This window comes from Platalea leucorodia (genome assembly GCF_965183815.1).
Source record: "Platalea leucorodia genome assembly, chromosome: 8".
NCBI classification, from domain to species: Eukaryota; Metazoa; Chordata; class Aves; order Pelecaniformes; family Threskiornithidae; genus Platalea; species Platalea leucorodia.
The window spans coordinates 14,846,035-14,872,014 of NC_138830.1; the positions used below are offsets into that span (position 1 = coordinate 14,846,035).

Sequence of the window (25,980 nt, forward strand, 5' to 3'; positions counted from 1 at the left end):
AGAGACCTGTCTCTTGGTGATTCAGTCTTGACTGTGTAAGGAGGTTTTGATTCCATCTTTTTTTAATTATTGGGTGAAATACGGAGCCTTCCCACAGATAATACTGACTTTTAATACAGATTAGCTGGAAATATCCATGACTTACTGGCCAGCTCATTTTAGGCCATGTATACAGAAACAAAACCTATCAGACATGAAGATCTGATATGTTATGCTTATTAAGCTGAGATGACCATTATATTGAGAGATTTAACAAGAAAGAAAAGGTAGCAGATTTAATCTTCCAGAAGGATAACAGTAGTTTAATGCTTTGAGTCACTCTGAAAGTGTTAAGAGGTTTTATGGTTAATAGAGTAAGATTTTAAACAGTGAAAGTTTTTAAAGGGACAATCCAGGCAGAGGTGATATTCTTGTTGTCTACCTACACGTCCAATAAGGTTTAGACTGACTTTTAGCTGATGGGGCTTGCTCTTGCACATATATTGTTTGGTTTTTGGGTCATTCTGCTATTATTCTGTGAGACTTCCACTTAAACCCCAGCTGTACACCTGGACTGGTAGCGGAAAAAAACAATGCTGTGCAAAAGGAAAAAGGAAAAAGCTTGTGATAAATAAAGTTCATGTAGATATATAAATATCTGCATCTTGAGATCACAGGTGACCTTTCTTCTTATCCCTTTATTTTGTATTTGATGTAGCAACTAATTTTCTGTTAAAATATAACTTTGATATTTAATTCAGAATAAATGAATGTTCTGATATCAAGGGTTCAGTGGGACAGAGAAGCCTGCAATTGCTGTTAGTTTCCTAAGTATGAATTATATCTTCCATTTTTTACATCCAAAACATCATATAAAACAAATGGTTTTCTTACAATAAACTCAAAATCTAAGGATTTCTCTTTGATAGTGCTCATTTGGTTACATCGGAAGTATTGTCTTATTATTGGAAGTATTGTTATTAAAATCCCAGTCAGTTATGGTATTTGTTGTCCTTTAGAAAGTGTTGCTATAATATTTTGGAATTGTGAGTGGGTGTTTTAGTGAATCTAGGGCAAATTGTCTGGTTTTTTTTGAGTGGCCTCTGAAACAGCTGGTGTGACTAAGTAATTTTTATTATGGGTTCATAATTCTCCGCAAACATCCTGTGTTGCTTTTGAAACCCTATATCAACCTTTGTGTAGCCATTCTTTTAGAGTGGGTGGAATGTGTTTTACAAAATAAGGCTTTTTCCTCTCCCCCCCCTCGGTAAAACTACTGGTAACCTGCCTAGTGGGACACAGATATTTAATGAGGAAGTTATCTCCTTTTATTAGTGAGCAGTGCTGCTTGCTTTCTTGCTTTGATGCTGGATGTTAATTTTTTTTCCTGAGCAAATACTGGCATAGAGTGAAACTTGGTGATTTTGATTTATCCTTAAATATTCAGTGTTTCAAAAAAGGTAAAGGACCACTAGAAAATACATAACGTTTAAGTTAATAACTTTATTTTGCACTGAAATGAACTTGGAATTTTTGCATTGTCAACTTCGGTTCTCACCAGCATCAAGAATAACATCCCATTGCAAAGCAGTAACAGCTGGGGTCGTCATTTTGTAAACTAAGACTAGACCTGTAACAGCAGCCTGCCTGTGTGTTTATAATCCTAGGTATCTGTGTATTAGTATGTATGCTTCAAGTTTGTAGTATGCATTTCATAAATTACTATGTAGCTAAAACACCATCACCACACTTTAGATTCTTTAGATTCAAGAGGTCACGGATCCCACACGCGTTTTTCGAAGGAAATAATTGTTATTCAGTACAAAACGATGTATGCTGAGATGTTCTGGTTTATTGTACCTATGGGAAGATTTTAAAACTACCACTGCTTAGCTCTGTAGTCAAATCAGCGATGTTCTCTCTACTTTCTGCATGCTTTTATTGCTAAGTGGTTATAATTTTTATGGGCAAATGACAGGAAAAAGGGATTTCTTTGCCTTTCCCATAGTGAATAGAGTGCTTTTCTGTAGTGCAGGTTTTTTTTATACTCCTGAGACAGACTTTGATAGCACAGAGCATTGAACTGGCAGGTGGCTATACAAGTAATTTCCTTCTTACAGCATTTAGTGATAATCAGGACTCTGCTTAAGGAAAGAAAATCCTGACTCCCACAACACACATTCATAAAGTATTTATATTTTAATTAGGAATGGAATGGATCTCCTGAATCATGAAGTCCAGTCTCTCTCTGTTCCAGGCAGCTGTGTTTATATAACCCAGCTCCTTCACATATCTTGAACTCCATCTCCAAAGCAGTTAACTTGTTGGGGCTCACTATTCATACTGAAAACCTGTTCCAGGATGTCATTCCCCTGATAGTTAGACTGGAAATCAAAAGACCGTTTGTAAATTTGTAAATATGAAGCTGGGATTCTCTTCCTGATTGGAAACTGTACTTGCAAATCTAAATTATTTATATACCTGAGGTTGGGACGCTTCCTCTTGATGCTGCTGATAAAGCAACACTGTCTCACTTCTGTTACATCAGTCTTTTAATGCTGAAGCACTGGAAGTGTTTTATTGTTTGTTCAGGGTACTGGTTAACGTCAAACTGCTTCTAACATGGGTGACCCAGTCTCGTAATGAGAGCTCATGTAAGAGTCAAAACTTATTTGAGCAGGTTTTGTTACCTGTGTTCTACAGCCTTGAATGGTATTTTAACCCTATATATGAATGCTCCTTGATGACGTTTAGGCCCTGAGTCCTGTTGCTTCTCAATGTTTACTTCTCAGGTTTTATTCTAGATATTTTAAAGAGTGTAAACAGATCTTTTGAACGGTTTCTAACAACTTATGTATTTTATAATGTACTGAAGGTTACTTTTTCTTCAAAAAAAGGCTTTAAACATAGTGTAAATGTACTTGTTATCGTAAGTATCATCATGATACTTGTACCAGTGAACAATTACTAAGTTTATGGAAATAAAGAAGCTCTAGGACTAGAGACCATCTGGAAGAAAGGATTGTAAGATACAAAAAGGGGCAGAGCAGAAGATGAATAGCTGAATTGGAAAAAGTGACTTTTAAAAATGTTCTAAAATGCAGTCAATCCCTAAGACACCTGTATTGAAAGAGGCCCGTGGTCGGTGTATCTCAGTGTACTGTCCCTGGCAATGGGCAGGCATGGGTACTTAAGGAAACAGTGTAAGAACAGGCTAAGCAATACAGTAGTACTTTCCTGGTATGCTCTCTCAGCACCTAACAATCTGTGGTTCCAAGATTTCCTAATCCTGAGGTAATATCTTTGTGATAGCCATTCATGGATTTATTCCCCCCCCCCGTGAATTTCTCTAATTGCTTTTTGAACTCATGTAAACTTTGGCATCTGCAACATCCTGTGGCAATTAGTTCCAGAGTTTAACTACACATTGTGTGAAAAAGTACTTCCTTTTGTTTGTTTTTGAGCCTCCTGCCAGTTTAATTTGGTTCTCCTTAGTTCTTGCACCGTGAAAAACATTCAGTAATCTTTCTCTATTCAGTTTTTGTGCCACTCATGACTTCATAGATGTTTGTGCTACCAGCACTTACTCTTCTTTTTCCTGGCTTGAAAAGTTCTCGTTTGTGTAGTTGCTCCTTGCATGGACGTTGTTTCATAGCTTCAATCAGCCTTGCCACTCTCTTCCCCTTTTTTAGCTCTACTAAACCCTTTCTGACATGAAAAAGCAGAACTGCACACAATATTCGAAATATATCTGCATTATGGATTTATACAGTTGCATTATGATGCTTTCTGGTTTTTAATGTGGTCTTTTTACAGTAATTCCTGTAGTCCACTTCCTTTTTTGCCTGCTGCTGAGCAGTGAGCTGATGGCTGCACTGGACTATCTGCTACAACTCAAGTTTTGCAAGAAGTAACAGCCAGTTCAGAGTCCATCAGCCTGGTCATTTTCCATGCCATGTTTTTAAACTGTAGGGACAGTTGAGGTATGTTTATTGTTTTACTGAGGATGCAGAAACAAGAGGAAATTGCTCTCTCTCTTGCCTGTCTAACTGGGTACTTGAGGCATATTCAGCAATTGGTAGGAACCTGTTTTAATGCACTTGTTTACAATCTCCCTTGCAACTCTGGTGCATTATTTATATTGAGAAGTTGTTCAGCAAAGTTGTCTCTCAGTTGAAGAAGGTACCCAGGTCTTTCACCCTGTCTTGAATAGCCACCTCAGCAACAGGAGGAATTACATTTACTTGCCAGTTGGCACATGCATCTTGATTGTGTTCACTGCTGAAGGACAAAATATTTTGATTTGAAACTTGGGTTCCACAAAACTTAGTATTTTACTATATGCTTAGTTAAATCAGTATCTTAAATATACCATGTGCTAGGTTCTCTAAGAAGTAAAACGGGGTAGAGAGGGAGCTGAAAGTATAATGGTAAACGTCAATCTTGTGAAAGGAGAATTTCCGCTCATAAAAATGCCTCTTGTCAGGACTGCCCTGTTTGTACTGCAGGCTTTAAGGCACTGCTTGTGGCTGGAGGGAATACCTAGTATCTAATGACGGCAAGTCCCTTCAAATGCCTACAGGTGTGTTACGCACAAGCGTGCGTAGCTGTACACAAAGCTTTTCCACTTTCTCTTTTTTTAAAAAAATATTAGTCACCCTTTGTTTCTACAATACCTTAGAAGATGGATCAGTCAGTATATATCTTCTAATTCTATCAGTAATCTTTTATAGTATTTACTAGTTCATACTGTTTCCTCCTGTATTCGTGTTTAACTTTTCCAAAGTGACTGACATCGAACATTCATGCAGGCTGCCTCTGAACTTACTGAAAGTTTTTAAATTTTAAATGTATTTTAAAATGTTGGTTTTTTTCTGCAAAACTTGTTAAAATGGTAAAACTGCTGGCATTTGCTGAGTTTCAGGACCTTTTTGATGGCAATGCTAAAGTAGGATGATTATTTATAAAAGACAATTCTTTGAAGTCACACCTTCCCTAGAACTATATCTTTTTAATTATGTTTTTCAGTATTGGGTAATACATTTTTTTCCTGGAAAAATGAATACATAGGTGGAAGAATTTGATTTCAAGATAAATAATACCTTTTATGCTGTTTTATTTTTAACACAAATGATGGAGTAATAATTTCAACAGAAATACTTCATAGTTCTATGCAAAATGGATAGCATATGGATAAATCTTAACTTTCTGTAGACTACTTTTTAACATGGCAATTTTTTTTTAATGTTGAGCTCCCAGTGAAAGGCTTCCCAGAACTACCTAATTGTTTCCAGAATTCCACTCTGCTGGACTTTCCCTTTTTATATAAAGGGCCAAAGCAAACTTCCTCACTAGTGTCAGCTTTGTACAGTAGTTAAGTTGCCGTATAACTTTCCATCACAAGATGGCAATGAATGGCCTTTATAGGAGGAGCGGGGAGGAGGAGTATGCAGCAGAGCTGGTGCCAAACCTCCGGTCTCAGGTTACTTTTTCTTGCTTTTTGATGCATGAGCATGGCTTAGGCAGTAGGCATTGGTTTCTTGGATGTTAGGTTTTTTCCTCGGGGAGGAAGATGCTTCGTCCTTCTTGTTTTCCACTCTCTATTTTTTGGTTTGCTTGTATGTATGACGTATAATTTATGAAGATTAAAAGGCATGGTAATTTTTTCTCAGTTACACATTTCTCATTAGCCACTGCATGGAAAGTATTAGTTTATTAAGCTTTGTTGCTAAAAACTGTTACGTTATGTTATATTAAAAACTGAACGCTTTAATTATTTTGAAAAGGAAATGGGATTGTCTAGTGTCTTATCCTAAACCTAAGCTACCTATATTCATCTTGCAGTAGCATTTAAAACACGCGAGGTGGTGCACACGTACATTGAATACTTAAGGTGACTCCTAGCTTCAGACAGGCAGTAGGAGCTTTGCCATTGACTTCGCTAGCGATGAAATTTCACAGACCCCGAAGAAATGCACATGCTCTATCTTCACTTATTTCTTCTGCTTTGTTCCTTTTAAACAGCTAAACTATGAATGTTGCAAAGGCATCTTTTATGTGCACAGGATAAACACATATAAGGATAGTACATGCAAAGCATCTTTCCTAGGTCAGCATACTATTCATCCAATATCCTGTTTCCTCACAAGTTAAAAAAGGAAAAGAAAACCCAGAACTTCACCAAATTATAAGTAAAACCATGTGCATTTATGCAGGGAGAGCCATTGGCAGGAGGTGGGAAGGGACTTGCGGAATGCCTGTGGAAACTTGATCCTGAAATTACTAGGTATGAATGTGAAGGGGTCAGCCTCCAAGTTCGTTTGTGAGTAATATTGACACCTGTACAGGTGTCATGGGCTAGCTGAGACTTCGTTCTGCACAAAAGCTTTTTGAAACTTCTGAGGAGTGAGCCCTCACATGAAGAAAAGATAGCTTAGGGCCATTTGTTTAAATTCTGTCATACATTTGTAAGGTATGAAATACAACAGTTTGCAGAACTTAATTATTTTCTTATGAAGACTAAAACATATAAAAACTAAATAAACCAGTGTTACAGTAGAATACTTTCAAGTTTTATATCTAAAGTCATTGCTTTAAAGTCACTGCATTAAATTCTTAACTTACTTTCTCTTGTCTTGAATCCATTAGTGTTGAATGTAAACCTTTTGCAGACTTTGAGTATGAATGATTTAATATCATATATGAATATAATAAACTTGCTGTCTTAATGGAGTTAGAAAGCTAATGTTAGCTAAGGTTGGTACTTCCATATGCAAGTTGCTGACTCAGGATCTGGAATTCCTGTGATGTATTTGGCTAAGCTGAGCGGGCTCTGTCGTGTCTGTTGCGTGTAGCAAACTGATTTAAATCCAAGTAAGTCTCCTTTTTTGTTATGCATTTATGCAAAGTTGGGGATAAAGTCTGTGAGCAATACTTTGCAGATAATGACTTGCTCTGTGGTTATGGTTTGTTTGGTTTTGGTTGTTTTTTTTTTTTCCTTTCATTGCTCTTAGCTGCAGAATAAAAATGTTGTGTGAAACTAATCCTATAGAGTGGTCATTTCTGTAGCCTAATTAAATTTCAGTCCCTTGAGATGACCATCAACACTATTTTGATTTGACCCCTGTCCTACATGATATTGTTGATTACATGTGCTCCTTAAAATCATGCTTTGACTTGGCTTTCTAAAGCCTTTGCTTCCATTTTCTCTTCTATTATGTGCTTCAACTTTCCCAAAAGGTCACAGTATTTCATAGGGGGCAAAGTTCAGCTGTAGGGGGAAAGATCTTCAAAGCTTAAGGTGCTTGTTCAGAACCAACATGGTTTTAAGTGTTTACAAGATACAGGAAAAAAGTTATAATTTTGAAGATATTTGAATGTAGAGCTCAGATGTTGCCGCCACTGCTCAGAAGACAGACATGAGAAAGAGGAAAGCATCCTAGGATGGAGCTCCAAATGGAGGAGTAATTTTATTGGAATCTGCAGAATTAGTTTTGTGCGCTCATTTCTTCCATGGTGCCTAAGTATTGGAGTTTTAGAAGCTACATAGGTAAAAATGTGGTCCCTTCGTAGTTGGAAGACAGTTCACAGAAGTGGCAGCAGTTTTGGTTTGCTCCCTTCAGCTGATCGTAGCAGTGAGGAGCACTCAGGAGATGTTGTGGCCTTTGAACCAGACAAAAGCAGAGCAGCCGTTTCCCTCTGGGAATCACTGAACAGATCTCCAGCTTCTGATAAGCATGTGTAGGGTAGCAGCTATCTTCACAGTCCTCTGCCAGCAGCTTCCCCCAGGACATTAATACGGCCTGCATCTTATCAGAGGCTGGTTGTCATTTAGAGCACATTCATTTCTGCCCAAATCTCAAATCAGTCAAATAAAGTGCTCATGTGGGCTGTCTGTGTCTAACAAGTCCAAGCTTGCGCTGGTGTCACCAGCGTGCTGGTGGCAGCGTGACTCCTGTGCTCCCTCTGAGCTCTGTAGACGTCCTGGTGCTCCGTGGCGCAGGAAGTCAGAGGGCAACATGCTTGGAATCCGTCTGTGCAGTCCATTTCCCCTGCCTTTGAACATGAACGAGTCAACAGCAATGCATCCCGTTATTTTTAGTAAATTTGCTAACTTTCTGGTAGTCTGTTAGAATGCAAATCAGTTGTTTTTGCGTGATTATCATGTTTTTAATTCCATGTAGCTAATTTATGAAATTAACCCAACTAAGTGTGCTTTGACATGAAAGACGCTGGTTGAATGTTTAAGGGGTTTTAGGGGGTTTTGTTTTGTTTTTTCTCTCTCTGAGTTTTGGGGCAGCTGCATGAAACTAATGAATTAAAACCAGAAGAATGTGTGGGATGGTCTGTGTCAAAGTGCAGATAAGGTAGTTCCTGCTTTGTGTCATGGCAGAAAGTGCTTTAAAAAGCTGCATCTTCTCAGAGAGGGAAGTAATCCTCAAGGGAGAGCATACATCACTTGTAAACCTCCTGTGATGGAGTGATGGTTTACTTAACTTAAGAATCCCAGATGACCAAAGTCTGCCTGCTGTGATTTCTTAAAGTTATTGATGAAGAGTTAGGCACTGATGTCCAGATTCTAAAATGGATCCTTACAAAGTTCAGCACATTTGTCACTGACTAAGCGAAGCCTATCACTTAAAGTTGACATTGAAAAATAATGATAAACTGCTACATGAGTAATGACATATTACAGGCATTAATGCCTGTTAATCTTACCCTAGACCCATGCCTCTTGTACTTGAGGGTCATTCTGGTGTTGTATGCCAAATTTATTTTTTTCCTAAAATTTTCTTAATGATGCAAGGATCAAAACATCTAATTGGATGCTATTTTCTTTGTAGTACTGGTTGTTTATGAGGGTACCTATTAATCAAAATGTAAATAAGTACTTCTCATGGAGAGATTACTATTTGTAAAAATGCAAACTTTTAAACTGACCAATGCATGTATTTGTTTTGAACTAGTATGGAACTGTGAAGTGTAACATTCACATTTCCAAAAGCTGGAGAAGTCAGTGTCATGTATGTTGCACATTGTTAATGTTGTAGTGGACCCCTCTTTGCTTCTAATTTGGAAGTCTATATAAAAACAAAAGGGAAGGAAATATTTTCAGCTAGAAATGATAACAAACTAAGAAAAAATAATAGAACAACCTGTTTTTCTTCAGGGCATGATGACTTAAGTTTCTGACTATCAAAAATGAAGGTTGTTGTTATGATCTAAAAATTTATCTCATCACCATTTTCATTTTCCGACATATTTTAGAGATACTTTCACATGAATAGTCCTGGTAGCGTATTATTTACGCTTTATTTTGGGTGGGGAACCAACATATATCAGTTATTTCTTATGTTAAAGTCTCTTTACAGTTTCACAGCCTTAAGGTTTCAGTAGCCTTTATATAAGTAATTTACGTTTATAGCTGTATGTCCTTTCTGCATAAGAAAAAGTTGTTATTTTTTTTAACACCACTGGATGAATCATTGGGTAATACTTCTGGTTTGCCTTTATACTTTTCACTATTTCCATCCACAATAATGAGCATTATCATGTTCCAATTTATTCTAGCTTAACAGTTTTCATTTTGAAATTAAATCTTTATGTCCATAAGTCTGATTCAAGATGTGAGTCTGTTTCATGAGGTTGCCTTGTCATTCTGTTACTAAGCTCCTTCCTTCCCTACTGCTGTCCAGTAAGCAGCACAGCTAAATTCTGTTGAAAGATTGAGTTATTAGAACAGTTTTAATTAAAAATCTAAGGTAGAGACGGAGGACTGAAAGGTGCCCAAGTCCCACCTTGCTATTGCAGACATCATGACTCTCATAAACTTGCAGCTTAGATTAATAATCATTTGTACATTAGGCTAACCTTAATGACAGTATAGAACTGTATACTAGTTTGTGAGCTCACCTCACGATTTGGTAATGTTTAGTTTCTTTTCTGTAGACAAGCAGGACTGATGTGAAATAGCCCATAGAAACATATCTTGTATAAAGTCGGTAGCCTCCATAGTTGTCAGTTTTGCTTCAGCCCCATACCTCAGTTCTCATATGCTCTGTCAGAGACAGAGAGACTTCGTGCTTGCCAGCCCGAGGAGCCCCAGGGACCGCTCCAAGAAATACAGTCAGCTTCTGTTCGACTGAGGGAGGAGAGGGGGAAATCTGTTGCCGAAGCAGTTTCATTAAGCTGCAGGGGTCTCGCTTGTGAATCTGGGGCAGCTATAGGTCAAGACATTGATTGATTAGTAATCTACAGTTTCATCAGCACAATGCACAATTCCTGTTTCTGGTGCTAAAAAGCATTATTAGTAATGCTAAAATAATGTTCCAATGCCCAGTACCTTGTAAAAAGAGCTGCAGTGTTTTCAGACAACCTCTGTTCTACTGCTGCCTGGTTATCTTTAGTCTGAAGTAAAGGTTTTGTACAGGCAGCTGATAGCTTTTCTCAATATGATATGCAGGGTTTAATAATTAATATGATATTAATACTTGCAACAAAAGTGATTTCAGTGACGGTAGCTGAGGGGGAGGGTTCTGTCTAAAATGATTTCTTAAGAGTAAGATTTTATCATGTTTCTACAGCAGGCTAAATATACAATCTGGAGGTGATCTTTTCCTGTTTTAGAGGTGGATTCATGTACAACAAGGAAAAGAAAAAATGTACACTATATATAACGTCTTTGTAGGAAGCAGGCTCCTTCATGTTTTCTCCTGTTAATGCCATGCAAAAGGAGATTTTCAACCAGGTCACTAGCAGGCAGTTGTTGATGAACATGAAATGATCCATGACCAATGAAATTGATATGTTGACTGACCCTCGGAGATTTTCCTGCTGGTATTAAAATAATACATTTAGCACCTTGTCTTGTTCGAGGGTTTAAAATAAATATTTGTGAGAGGACACTGAAATATTATCTTCATCTGTTTAATAATGAAAACATCTCACCTGATGCACTTTGATAGTTAGAGCATGTCCCTGTCCTTCTCATTGTCTTTCTGGAACTGATAACTGGAGTACAGGCATTCCAGATGTTGTTCAGATTAAAATACCTTTTATCTCGGGATAGCCAAGGGATTTAAGGCAAGTAGAAAAGTTGTCAGTAACTCTGGTGAATGTAATGATGGATGTCTAGCTTAATATGTCTGAGAGGGGAAGCCTGATATATAAATGTATTTACAACATTTTTGTATCATAATTATCCCATTCTAGTGAGCATACTTTGAAGTCAGAATTTATGGAAAGAACTCAATTAAACTGGATGCGAATTCACATCTCATTATAGATGGCAATACACGTAAGAAACATTTTGTAACAATAAAGGAAAGCTACTACGATGTAGCATCCGTTAGCATCTTCATTCAGTCTAAGTACTAGTAACTAAAGAGTGTGCTAGCTATTTTCTGCAAGCTTGTATTTTAAAGGCTGTATATTTTTAATGATACATGGATTTACTACATGAACTATTATAAATTCCATTTAAACTTTTCGGGATTCCACAGTGCTTTTATTACACTAATGAGCTAATTGTTTAAGAATCATTCACATGACTCATCCTCCTGCTCAGCCTTTTTTAAAAAACTTTTAGCTGCTGAAACTCTCTTGACAAACCAATATTTATAGCAGTTTGACAGCAGGATGAGGAACAGCGTTTGTCTTTGTAACAGTTTAAAGAAAAGGCCTTTCCTGCACCCAGCCATGCAGTTACAATCTTGACCTCTTTCTTATGCTGGGAACATACATACAGCAGACAAGCAGCACCTCCCATGTGTTTTCTTGACCCTTTGACTGTCCATTCACTTCCCATCTGTTTTGCAGCCTTAAAGGAACAGAGGGGGCCCTCTACTTATAAATCTGTCTTTGCAGCTGATAAATGATGTTCTGTCTCTTTAAGGGCAGCCTGGGTGGTTTTGCTCCCCCCCCCCCCCCCCCAACTTTAGCTTTCCTTTTGGCCTCATCCAGAGGAAAATATGGTATGTGAACAAGAGGAAACTGGCAAAAAATGTGATGGGTAGTTTCAAAGGATTTTCTAAAATTCAGCAGGACATGACCCTGCAATGATCAGTAAATTATAGTAGCTGTTAAGCTGTGGTTGTGTGAGACATGAGGAAGCATGTTGATGCAGGTCGTGTAACCATGGGTGGAAAGTCTGCTTTCTGGGGCGTTATTTGGAGTGGCTGTGAGCGTGCTGCCTCGTGCTGTTTCAACAAGAAGTAAAGCTTTTGCGTGGCCCTTAGAAGATCCAGCAATGTGGTACAAAAGGCTGAACTCCAAAGAGATGATTCCCCACACACCTGCTTGTTCACAAGGGCTTGTACACAGCTACGGGGTTTGTGTCTTAGGTAGCCGTAAGCTAAAATTCAGCTTTCAATAGGAAACTGTGGATCGACATTTCCAGTTTTTAACGGTGTGCTTCTGGGCATTCTGATGAAATCTGACTACAGACTGGACTTTCCTTTTTACTAGAGGAAAGATGATGCATTCACAGCAGTAAATTCAACATTTCTGCCTCTACGGTTAATTAACCATAACATAGAAGTAGCACAGCAAGCAGTGGGAATGTTTATAGGCAAGGAAGGGATTAAGAAAGGAAGGAGGATAAAGAAAAAAAAGGGGGCCTAAAGTCTAAGCAGAATCCAGAGCAAAAGGAGTAAAAACCATGAACTTTCAAATATCAAAGCCGTGTAAACATTAGTTGGAGGTAGAAATCACTTTAATGTAGAACAGGAGGATTTATTATGAGGTAGTAACGCATTTTTATAGTGGTTGTTTCATGCTATAAGTTTCATCAAAGTACAAAATAAAGATGGATCTGTGTCCAGAAAGATTTTACAATTTTTCTTGGTGCTGCAACTGAAAATTGATGTCATATGGGCAAACTTGTAAACAGGGGAAGGGAAAGCTTTTTGATTTGCCTAAAATACTCACACAGTTTTCTCCCTGTTGTGGCACAGACAAACATGAACATTTTTAAAATTCTGTGCTAAAACCATTGGGTTTTTACAGGTAAGTATATATGATTTGAATGTGTCAAAATTCACTTATCTTCAGAAGCATAAGCAAGACAGGTTTTGTGGGCAGAGGCCACATCTTCTATTACACCAATTAATGCAGTTGGGAAATACCTAGAAAACTTTTTCTTGCTATTTAGAGCATGGTTTAAATGAATCAGTAATCTACTTTGCTTTTGTAATTTGTGTTTAATACTATTTTGAGATTATTTGGCCTTACCTCAGGAGATTCATTTGGTAACTTAATTTAGCTGTTTCATTTTAGCAGTGATTGCCCAACTTTTGTACTGTTAGTTAGGAGATAAGCTCGGCTATCTAAGGCAGCAATCAGTAAGCAAGCACTCGTTCTAAGACTGAATATTTCAGGGGGTTCCCTTCTGACAAGCTTATTATATTAGGAAAAGCAAACTTTATCCATGGCTGCATCTTTCTGTGTTCACAGTGTATCTAAATCCTCATTACAGATCAATTAGTCTGGTTTTGAGCCTTTTCGATTTAGGATCACAGGATTAATGAAAAGAAAATGAGCGGGTAGCTGTATCATTTCATATGGAGATAAGGAGAGACTGAGCATGAATGAGGATCTCGAGACGTTTGAATAAAGAATTTCCTCATTCTGTCAGTGAAGTTTTATGGGATATGGAGGGAGGATTATGGGAATATTCATGACCAGATCAAGAGGCATAATGAGTTGATGTATGAACCAGCTTATCTTTTAGGTAAACACGGGGTAAATGGGAAGTAGAATAGCATTCGTTGTCCCTAGGCCTGTGAATTCTACTGTTCTAAAGATGGAAACAAGGGTTTAGTTACAGTTATTCTTCATTGATTTTATTTGATTTTTTTGATTGCTGTTTAACAGATACTGGAAAAATTATGTATTTGTAACTTCAGGTCTGCATTAAAACTGCCAAAGACCACGTTGTCTTTATAGAATCCAGCGTAAGCAATAGTATATATTAAACTTCTGCAGTACCGTATAATAAGAGTGAAGTACTTTGACAGCCTTCTGTGATATTGGAGCATTGTAAAACAGTGCTGGGGTAGTTCAACCTGTTATAAACTTAATTTGCTAGCAAGCTGAATGCCTTTAATCTGTGGCTTGCTTGCACATGGAAAAATACAGTATGACAAAACCTAGAAAGAGCAACAGGTCGCCTTTTGTCTATCCCTTAATTTAATTATATAGCAGGTATTCTTATCTGAAACCTAAATGATGTTCTGGATTTGGCACGTTGATAAACCTTCCTCAGAACAAAACATATTACAATTTACAAGTGTAAGTCACTAATATTTTGATCTAGATGTCAGTCAGAACCCTGCAAATGTGGGTACGCAGCTTGTGCATTTCACAGAGGAGAGAACTTCCCCAAATAAAGATGGGTAACATCTGACTCTTGAATTGTAACAATTAATTGTTGTTCCAAATGCAACGTCACATGGTGCTGATGAAACTATGGGCAGTTATCCCAGAATTGCAGACCCTGCACTTGCGCTCATTAGAAGAGTTCTGCCCGAGCATTTATATTTACTGGTTTATTAAGATGTGTGTTGCGTAAATGCGTAACTCTGCCATTAGTCTATTTAAAAAGTAAACTAATTTAGCAGACTGCTTCTCCGTGCTACAGAATGGACTTGTGGGAAAATGTTACAGGTTGGCTGGAGTCTGCTGCTGCAAAAGGCTTTACCACTGCTAAGAATACAGGGCATAGCATGAATAATTGCAGCTATTTGGCAGTCATTGTAACTGTTCTTTTTTAAGAATAGCCAGCATGTTTTTTCGAAGTATTAAATTACCTCAAGACCTCATAATTATTACAGTTAAGCAATCATTTCAATTCAGTCCAAGTATAAAAACTAATAAAGTGCTCATAATATGGAGGCAATTTTAGTATGTCTGTTCTCTGAGCAAACACAGCTGATTCAGTATATTCTGGTGGAATACATATTTGCTATCCTGTTATTTTAATATGCCCTAATCAGAAAATTAAAATAGATTTTGTTGGCACAAACCTTTTTTAAGGGTGAAATAATAATTGTAGATTTTTACTGGTGCTATTAATTTTCAGGGCTGGAATATTTCATTAGCAAGAGATTGAGAAAATATTTGCATTTAATACTGTTAAATCTGCCTGCTTTCACTGAGTCTAATGGCTTAATCAATATAAAGAACATACTTGGGGAAAGCATGTAGCAATTAAAAAAAAATCCACATCAAACATAAAGCTATTGAAAGAGATGAACATGAAGAGGACAACTGAAGAGATCTTCTGGGTCATGAGATCTAATCTCCAGTTATCACTGGCAACTGCTGCTCATTTTGGAGAGTGAGGTCCAGGATTAAAAATTTCCAAAAGTATGTCAACTCTGTCCAAGATAATAGGACATTATTTCAAAGGCTAATTTTGTAAACATGCATGGAGCATCAGTATTGGAAGCCGAGCTAAGTAGTTGCCTAAATAAATGCCATAGAATTAATGTTTTCATTACACAAGAGGTTTATATACTGACATGCAAACAATACGTATTCTTTTTTTATTTAAAAATATAGTAATGAAAGCACTTTGAATGTGCTTAGTAAGGAGAAGTGATCGTGTGGCTACTTTTTTTTTTCATTGGCAGCTTTCAAAGATTCTCTCTGCTGAACTGATTCAAGGATTCCGCACCCCACCCCACCCCCCAGTAAAAATCAGCTACTGCTGTTCCTTAACTTCCAAGATACAGCTTTTGCCCTCACAGTGTCTGTAATCTTCATTTAATATCAAAGTACTTTAAAAAAACAAAATCAGCTGAAATGCAAGAAAGTTCTTTGGTGTCTTCTTTAGGACCCAGAGTGTGATTCAGCCTCACTGTACATCTGTGTTTGCAGATAAGCACCGTTGGGGAAGGGGACACTGAATTGTTCAAAGTATAAGTGGCTTGCCCTTTGTCATCTAAGAATTGCATCATAACGACACAAGTTTGAGATTTCTTCATCCTCATGCAGGCTATTTTCCATATTTTATTTCAAATGCTAACTAAAATTCTCTTTCTGTTAGAACAGGACTACAGGGTTTTGTTGAGGTTTTTTATTATTATTATTATTATTACTCTAAAATGGATTTCATAACTGTCTGTGGGATTGTTACTTTGTTACTGGATGAAACTTTTAGTTCCCTGAGCTACATTCTTCGAGCATTATCTTTGGAAGTCTTTTTTTTTTTTTCCCCCACTCATGCTTATGTATCCCATTTAAGGCTGATTGTTTTATTTTTCTTTCTGTTTTGCTGTTATTTCAGCTCAACAAATCAAGTTTATAACATATGGTATTGCTAAAGAGAAGAAAACATTAACAAAAGATTTTTTAAAAAAAAAGCTCAAACCTTGTATCTCATACAAGGGAACATACGGCTTTAATCCAATAGTATTTTTAGCTTGAAAAAAAATATTTGTCTGTGTTTATGCTCATCTAACTTATTTTTGTCTGTCCTACTGCTCTCCCCCTGTTCCTTCATATTTCTGAAGTGTGTGTTTTTCATGGCTATAATCATACACAGAAAGAGCTTCAAATGAGGATGTGGTGAGAGAGAAGCAGGAAATCTCGCAGGCTTTGGATTCCAGCTACGTTCTAAATCTTGCTTCATAAGCAATTTAATAAATCAAATAGGTTATATGATGACAGACAAGTGTTGTATGGAATTGAGAAAAGAGTGGAAAGATGCCTAAACCCCTGATTTTTTCCAAATCAACGTTGCCTTTTTATTCTTAGTAACTATTTGTAGTTGCGTTCAAGTTGTGCTTTTGCAGAGAAATAAACTCACAGCTTTAGTATTTATAGAGAATAAGATTCTGCCCACATCCATCTGGTTACTACTGAAATGCAAGGAAATGAAGTGCAAGTTTTAAACATTCTTAACATTGTGCATGCCCTTTTGAATAGGTGTCCTGAATACTGACATTAGGTTCCCTGAAATTCTCCCTGCTGAAAGGGCACTAGCTTTCACCTCTTTTTAGAATGATTAGTAGTGCTTGTGACGCTTGCTGGGGAGAATGAGGATATTTGGTTAAAAGAGAAAGGGATAAGTGGGCATTATTTAAAAGATAACAGCTCCCTACGTCTAACAGGTGTATGGTAGTTCCGCTGTGCATGATCTAGTGGAAATTCCAGGTTTTTGAAATACAATGTTTCTAGTATTGGATTGCTTTGGTAAATTTCTGAATTATTAAGTTACCATGATAATCATAAAATATGTTTGTAGAAGTTCTTCAAATGGGACAGGGTTCTTCACTTCTTCAAATGGGACAGGGTTCAATTTCTTCTGATGTAGAAAAATGTTCCAAATCTTAGTAATTAAGAAACTAAATGTGTAGGGTAATATTGACAACAGCGTTAGTTTTTGTTCATGTTCGCAGGTTTGGTTTGGGTTTGGGGTTTTTGTTTTGTTTTTCTTTCTGGGCATGTCCTCAATTAATAGTAAGTATTTGAATGGTGATCTTTTTCATTCCTCCAGAAAAAGTTCGGGAAATCCAGGAAAAACTTGAAGCCTTCATAGAAGCCCTCCATCAAGAAAAGTAGATTGTTCAAGCAGGTAATCATGTTTAGATCACAAAAACACTGCTACAGTTTTCTCACTGTTCAGTATAAAATGATTATCCATCTCTTTTAGATGCACATGTTTTCATACAGGCTTTATGAAAATTCATTTTTGTTTTATTCCAGTGCCTGGCTGCTGCTGCTTCTTGCTTTTAATCTGGAGAACTATACTGTCAGCTTTTGAACTACAAGCAGATCTGAAATTTTATAGAAATACAATTACTGGGTAGTTATTCAGATATTGTGAAATACTGTAGGCTGTTTGATTACTCTCAGTTCATTATTTTTGTCTGTATCAAGAGAAAGAAGGCATAACTAGCTGGAATCAAAATTAAGGGAACACTTTTCTTGTCCATAAAAGCATTTTGATTCTTTTTATTCTTAAAGGCACTGTGTATTGTTAGCAAAAATATTTGCATGCAGGTAATTTCCAGATTTCTTTCTTCTGTAGTCTCAGAAACATAAGCCTAAGTGTTTTCATATATTTGCAAACATTGTAAAGTAATCTCCTTTCTTTTTCAACAGCAACTTTACACAAGAATGCAGCCTTTTCCGGGATACCTTGCACAAAGACGACTGAATAGAAATGGCTCTTGTGTCCCATTCTCTTTCCTATCTTTTGGGGACCCTCCTGAAATGTTGGAGGAGAAAGAAAATAATGTCTCATGGGATTGAGAAGTTCAGTTAAAATCCACCTGCTCTTTTAATTTTTGAAGCTACATGCACATGACAGAAGAATCTGACTTGTGTGTCAGTGAGATAGCTTGGGAGCCTGCTGAAGTTGTACATTTAAGGTTTTATTTTTTGCATCTGTCTTGTATGGTAGAGCTGGATCAGATTCATCAAATGATATTATCTGTTGTCATTTTCTTGCCTGCAAATGATCCTGGGAGTTTGACATAAAGTTTTAGTATTTGTATGTACATTAAAACACCCTTCTAAGTAATGCCATTTGTATTTCTTATGCTCTGTGTTGAAGCATTCTCTGACCACTCTGGTACAGATTTAAAAGCGTGGTATTGAGATCTTGAGGGGAAGCTGTGGATTTTGTTAAACTCCTAAACTATTGAGAGACATCATCCAAGCAATTCTTGTAGTGCTTTCAAGTGAAAGTACAGACTGCTATTCACTGACACCTGAAAAGGTTTGGCTCAGGAAATAATGTCAACAGCTGCTCCTTTTAGCCATTCTTTTCTAATATATGTTGTTACTCTTGAATCATAGCTGATTACATTTCATTTCTGGGATTGCACAGACTCTCACCATAGGTACAAAGTAACCTGATCAAGTACATATGAAATGTAGAAAGATACTCCATACAATTCCAACTTGTCCAACCTTCTTAACTAAAAAAGGAAAAATACAATTAATTTCATTTTTCTAATAGCTACTGTAAGACCAAAATCGCTTTTATAAGAATGTTATGCACAAAGTCCTTCCACACCCACTTGATTTCTATCATTCAGTATAGTAAAAATAGTAAGTAGTCTTTCTTTTGCTGCCTTTCAGTTTTGCCATAGAAGTGTCACTTCTGACAAATTTAAGCATGATATAGGCCTGTATCATAGGTGCCTGGTGATTAATCACCGCCATATTTTTCTGCCCACACTTTGCCACAAATGATCTGGATACATTTCTGAATATTTCTGTGGAAGAAGATATTAGGCCTGGAACAGTTTGTTTTGCAGTTGTCTGATTATGTACATTGAAAAATTGACCCAGGTTTATTTTTCCCTTTTGAAAAGGCTATTGATTTTTATGTGTGGTAATTAAGAGAGGAATCTGAACATTTTCCAACAGATACTGTTTCTGTTTGCTCTCAGAGGAAACAATACAAAATTTGGTAAGATGTTCCCCAGATGTTCAGACATAAAATATTTAGTCAAGTGGACAAAAAGTTAACTAAGAGCTATTCATAAAGTGGTGTTGAAAAGTTAAATATTTCAAGGTGATCTAACTGAATGTTTTGGGGTTTTGTGTTTAAAATTACGTCCTGAAAATGAGTGTTTGAGAACGGAAAAATGAAAAATTGGCTTGTGTCATCATCCTTCTCTGAAGATAACTTCAGAAACATAAATTTGCACAATTCTGAAGGCAAAGTCTTTAGGTTGTATAGCAAGTGAAATAAGTCTGTACTTGTGTTAAATCCGTCTTTGTAAAAAACAAACAAACAAAACAACAACGAAAAAAGAACTTTTGCATTTACCTAGAGATCACTGTTTAAAACTTGTGTAATGTAAATGTTGCAAAATGTCGCATCCAGTGGCCCAGCGTTCATCTTAGTATGATGTTCCTATAGTTTTAGTTCTGACTTCTCTGTGCTGCTCATCCGAGACTTAGCATGATGTATTCAATGAAAACTAGGTATTTATTGAATAAAAATGTAACCGAACGAATAATAAAATGTGGGTTTTGAACACAGTGCTATTGCACCTAATTCAGAAGTCACTTTGGCCGCCTTTTTCTCATTTGTTAAATTGTGAAAAAGTATACTGTTAATGATATTAAAAAGCCTGATTTGGAAGTGTTGTGTCAGCACCAAGTTAGTGGTAGCTATACTAAGTGTTATCTTTTACTATATAAATTAATGATTACCTTACCATTTATGTAATACGTTTAGACAAAGATGTCTTATGAAAAATCATTATTTTGAAAGCTTATCTCTCTGAAAGTTTAGATAATGAACTGATATTCAAAGTATAAATGAAGACTGGTTATGGAGTGTTAGTTCCATGAATTCAGGAATATATCTTTTTCTTTTTTCTTTCTTTTTCTTTTAGATGAAGAAAAATTTTATAAAATCAGTTGAAAAAAAAATATTCACTGTAAAAGTGTGGTATTGAAGGTGCTGCATATTTGCTCCACAAATTGCAGACATGGGCGTGTTAGGATCAGTGAAGCATTATAACTCTACATTAACTTGATTTCATGATTAAACTAACAAAAATGGTCTTGACAAATAAGCAACAGGTAATTTTATGCTGTTTTTTATAGGATTTTATGTTAAGGTTAGAGGAAAAAAGAGTTACGGCAAGTTGTGCTTATCTCACCAATAAGTTAGCATCACTTAAAAAAAGTAAAAATGGGCTTAATGAGTGCTATTAATTGGCCACTTCAAAATTGCTCCTTGTAAGGAGTATCTTACTAGATAGTTAGCTATAGGTATGTTAAGCAGCGTAAGAAGGATGTGCTGACTATTACAACAATTTTTAGATAGTAAACACAATTATTTGAACTGTCTTTAAAATTCATGTGATACTGAAAAGTATATTATTCCAAACTGTTTTGCACAAGTTCAGGATATTTTTCTGTATTACATATGCTACCTTCAGATTCTGCATCAAGCACTTTATTGTAAGGAGCAAAGAATAATCTGTCATTTCTGTGGCTTTTTCAGATTAGGGAGGGGATCAGCAAATGCAAATATAATTATTCCATAAATGAATATTTCATTTCCAAAGCATGTTCTTTACTGTCATGTACATATGGTAAGATATTTCTGTTTTTCATGAAACGAGACGTTTATGAGCCAAGGTTTAAATATTAATGGCCAAGGGTTTTTCTGTTGCTTCTTCATGAAAAAGGTACAAATGGTGCTTTTTCAAATGTCAAGAATTATTCCTTCTGAGTGGTTACTGGTATCCTAAGTTATCAGACCATGAGACAGATTAAAAACTTGGAAATGTGTAAAAGTGTCAAAAGCAAGCGTAGTTAAGTTAGAGGGTGAAAACATCAAGTGAAGTTCTTAGTTATTACAAACGTACTGATATGCTCTATTTCACCATTAAGGATATATTAATCAATTTTTTTGACTGAGGATATTTTGAACCTAAACTGAGTTATGATGTATTTCCAAAGCTAAAGTTTAAAGAATTTAATTTCTGTATATCTTAAATGTAACTTAGTAACTCTTAACAATTGTATTAAAAAAGATGCAAGAGATTTCATTACTTCAGTTGAGAAATGTTGAAAATATGGGATCTCTAAGTCTGACCCAGGGCCCTTTGGGTCAGTTAGAACTCTTTGTTCTTGGTAGGATTTGGTCCTGGAGATGTCTGTGGGATATTTTTATGTTGGTGAAGGTGTTGTCATATGAACTCGATCTGTGATGATACCTCTATGTTTTTGCAGGTTGCAGCGTGAGTTTTCTTTGACTATTTGGAATGTGGTTTTAGGTCGTGAGGTGCTTTAGGAAATGTTCCAGTCGTGCTTCCTCACACAGATGGGATGTACAGTGGTGACGATTACTCAGATATTGGGGTACCTCACAAGAACTTTAGCATGTATGGCTATCTGAAAAACCAGCAGCTAACAAACTAGCTTCCCATATTTTTCTTTTACTTTCATTTCTTCAGGAAGCATCTGACTAGAGAACTCCATTCACTGAGAAGTAGAAACCTGCCCATTTCCAAAGCCTGGAGAGAAAGTAGAAGTTTGACTACAGTTCTGGTTACAAATTACCATGCTAGCCTGAACTACTGTATTTCCAGTTTTTGCTGTCTTGTGTACAGGCATGGTTCTTGATGCTTGATTTTCAGGCAAGGAGACATTTTATGAACACTCTCTGATCACCTGCATAATGGAAATAAATATATTTTTCTATAGAGCTTAATAATTGGCTTAAAGGAAAAAAAAAAAAACTACTTTCATCTTGACATGAAGATTTCAGGCAATCTTAAATCTTGAAGGATTCTATCACTTTACTTGATAGGATGCCCTTGCAGTGACTTACCATCTCCAAGGTACTTGTTTATTTTATTTTATTTTTATGTCAGTTTAGAGCTATTGGATCCTGTTTTATTTTGTAATTAGTTCAGTAATCCAGCTTCCCTTCCAGAAGTCTTTACAGACTATGATCAATCACTTGCTAGTTTTTATTCAGTAAGATAAATAAAATGCATTGTAAAGCCCTTGCAAGATAGGTCCTATGCAGTCAGATAACTCTTAGAGCTGTAGTTTGTCAAAAGTCCTATATGTTCTATATGGCTGTGATCACAGAGCTTTTACAGAACAAGGCTGTTGTCAAGAATTTCTCAGTAGAAAGTACTATACAGAAACAAAGGGAAGAAGCTGAAAGGTTACAGAGATTATGATTGTTTATGCTGTGGTGCTGGAATGGAAAACCCATGTAGATTTCTGTGTACACAAATCTTGCTTGCATCTGCCATCACCTCAGTGCTGTAGCACATCAGAAGGTGAAATTATCCAAGCTGCTGTTCTGTAAGAAATGCTAAAAATCACAGGAATTATTTTAGTTTTGACTGTAGAAGGGATTCAGGAAATAGTTCTAAAAGTGCTTCTGGAATGGCTTGTGAAACAACTCTAGAGCCAACCTCAGAAACTGTTCTAGAAACATTTCTGAAATTGACCCTGGATAAGTTTCTTAGGTTGCTGCCATTAGTGGGGAAATGTTTCCAGAAGTGGCTCTAGAAGTGATCGTGGCAATAAGGCTGAGTTGAGTCTAGCAGCTGTGGTAGTGTTTCTCGAATTGACTCTCGGTGGGGTTCTTTGCATGGTTCTGGAGATGAATCCAGAAATGAGCCTGCCATCGGCTGTGGGACTGATTCTGGAATTGGTTCTAGGTGCTGTTCTAGAGCCAATTCCAGAAGTCTTTCTAGCCGTTTCTGCTGAAAAGCTGTTTACTGTGCATAGCTCCAAATGGTTGTGTTTGTGTTGCAGAACACTGATAGAAGGCTGTTTATTTGCTGCTGTTGGAAGTCTGTAGGGCTTAAGAGGGCTTCCAGAGCAGTGCATCCTAACCCGTGTGGCAATTTCACATTCTGACTTTAAAATGGATTTCTGAACTATCCTTGGTAGTGACAACCAACAAGATGAGCTTTGTTCAAGTTTTTACCCAAAGGACAATGACGAACTTTTTGAAGGTTAATCAGAGTGGTGCATTTATTAACACCTTGGATTACACCATTGCTAATATAGGGGAAAATGTGAAGTTTGAGTTAAAAGGGTATTTTATATTAAGTTTTATAACAGAATAGCTTAAGTGTTGTATCCTCTTTAACATTTTAGAGACTTCTTTCAGGAAAGAGCTAGGCATCACTGGACAAGACTGACAGCTGCCACATCCTTAGAACTCTAAAGGACAAGCACTTTGTGTTTGTGCTCTACTACTATCAGCCTTACTGTTTGGAAATGACACAAACTCTATCCTTGGCTGAATCTGCACATTCATGTTTCTTAAAGGAGGATCTCTTCCAGACTGCTGGAATACAGTAGATTGCACAATAAAAGCCTCTTTAGATCTAGAAATTATTTCACTACAGAAACCATAACCAAAGATCATTTTCACTTCCATTTCAAGCAACTGTTCTCTCTTTGCTAGCCTCATGAAATAAGCGTTAAGGTAACAGTATGCCCCCTATATTTAAGAACATTTGAAGCAGTATTCTGCCTCATATCCACAAGCCAATTGCCTACGGCTTTTGATGTTTAGAGATGGAACATTCATTGCAACCTTCCTTACAATGAGTCTGTTCTGGTTCATGTGAAAATCAACATCCTTTTTTGTGTTGCTGCCTGACAGGATGCTACAATACTATTAGCATTTGCAAAGGGTTTGCTCCGTCTAATAGTGCAACCCCCAGATCACAGGCTGCTCAGTTTGTGTTTCTCTATTATGTGAAAGACACAAAGAAGCTGAAGGCTGGCAAAGGCCTGTCAAATCTTGTAATGTAGCGAGCGACCCCAGAGCTTCATTCTGCTTTATATCATCCCTTGTTCCCCATCCCACCCCTTTCCTTGAATGGGCTCTGAGGTAGGTAAATGAATTCAGCGGTATGGTAGGCGGATGATTCCTTTCTGACCTCATTCCTGTACCATTTGTTTCCAGGCTTGTTGGAGGGGAAGGGACATATCTGAACCTTTTGTTTCAAATAATTTTCTTGCAGGTTGAGGAGTTAATGCAGACCTTGTCTGAACTCACCCGAGCGGAAAGTGTTCTGGGTACAAGTCGTGACACGCTTGGTCCTTTGGAATTGCCAGATTAAAGGAGAAAGCAGTGAATTGGAATTCTTTCACATTTGGCATTGCTTAAACACCTGGACACCTTCCCCCCCCCCGCCCAGTGTGCATGTGTTTATGTCCTCTCGTGCTTTGAAACATCTGGTTTAAGAGCAGACAAGAAGCAAACAAAGAACAACCTTTGAACAGCCCAGTGTTACATGTTTTAATAGGGAAGAAGCTGAAGCTGAGGCAAAAGCTCAGTACAGCATACACTAAAAAACAGTGGATTGCAAAGGAGTATTTCAGACCTATGTCTGAAATTGGCAGAGCACTTCTTCGGTTTGAAGAGAGTCATGTTGGTTTGTTTAGGGGTTGATCTTGGATCATCTGTGTGTTTGATGGTAAGGAAAGCAATGGTTTCCCGCATACCAGGACTGAATCTTAGGAGTGATGAGACCTTTCATACCAGAGCTGCGCATCCTTGAAGATACTTTTGTAGAAGGAAGACTGGAGGAATGTGATCAGTAGCAAAATGTGAGGTGGGAATACCACCGTAGCTCTCCTGCGTAGTCATGTTTGCCCTCTGCGCTGTCAATGCCATATGTTTGGAGGGTCGTTCTTACCTCCTGAGTAATGGATTCCTAACGTATCAAACATAACACAAAAATACTACTCCCTCCAAGTCTTAATTGTATATAGCAGTAAGTTTGCTGTATCTGAAGTAAAAATCTTAAGTAAACCACAACAGGAACCAATCTACATTGTTTCAGTATTCGTGGAGGTGTTCTGCTGAAGAGAAATGTTCTGGGTAACTTGAACTGCCACAGCAGCATACATGCAATCTCCATCTACTTAGCCCAGCAGAAATCTAGTGAGAGGCCTGTTTATCGTTTGGGCTCATCACTTTGTGTTGCATGTACGCTTTACAGAAGGCTTCCACAAGCTAAAGCAGACAATGGGACAAATCTGCAAGAACATCAGGCCTCAGAGTTGGTATGAAAGACGCAGACATAAAAGGGATGAGAGAGGATGGTCATACCCCAGGTAAGAGTGTTGCATTAAAAAAATCTAGGTATTTTAATGATTTTATGTTGGTGGACTGTAGCTTGAATGTACAGACACAAGGGATATGTCTATCATATTGACGCCTATGCATAACATATTTTCTGCATGTGCCTATAGAGCTACAAGATAATGAGATGTTAAGAAATAAGTAGTATTAAGCTTGAAAAGCAAACTTCCACATCCTGCACAGATTCAGGGCATCCCCAAAACAAACTCTGCTCATGCTTCGTTCGTGATTCCTCTGTGGTATGTTTGTGTATCTCGGGTGGAAAATGAGTTCATCTAACAGTTGTAATCTCACACCCACCTAACCTGAAAGCTAGTTGCATGTGCAAGTTATTTTGTAGTTTAGGACTAATTATGGACTAAATATTTCATCCAAATAGAATAGCT

At 37.1% G+C, this 25,980-nt stretch overlaps 1 protein-coding gene across 4 annotated transcripts in view; it reads left to right on the forward strand.

Moving 5' to 3' along the window:
- OPA1 (OPA1 mitochondrial dynamin like GTPase) overlaps positions 1–20,006 on the forward strand; it is a 58,764-nt gene extending 38,758 nt beyond the window's left edge. For all 4 annotated transcript variants that reach the window (XM_082319231.1, XM_082319233.1, XM_082319232.1 and 1 more), the window contains 2 exons: positions 17,480–17,557; positions 18,088–20,006. In XM_082319231.1, coding sequence (XP_082175357.1) covers positions 17,480–17,544 — 65 coding nt within the window. In that variant the 3' untranslated portion in view covers positions 17,545–17,557; positions 18,088–20,006. The remainder of the gene's footprint in view (positions 1–17,479; positions 17,558–18,087) is intronic.
- The last annotated feature ends 5,974 nt before the right edge of the window (positions 20,007–25,980 follow it).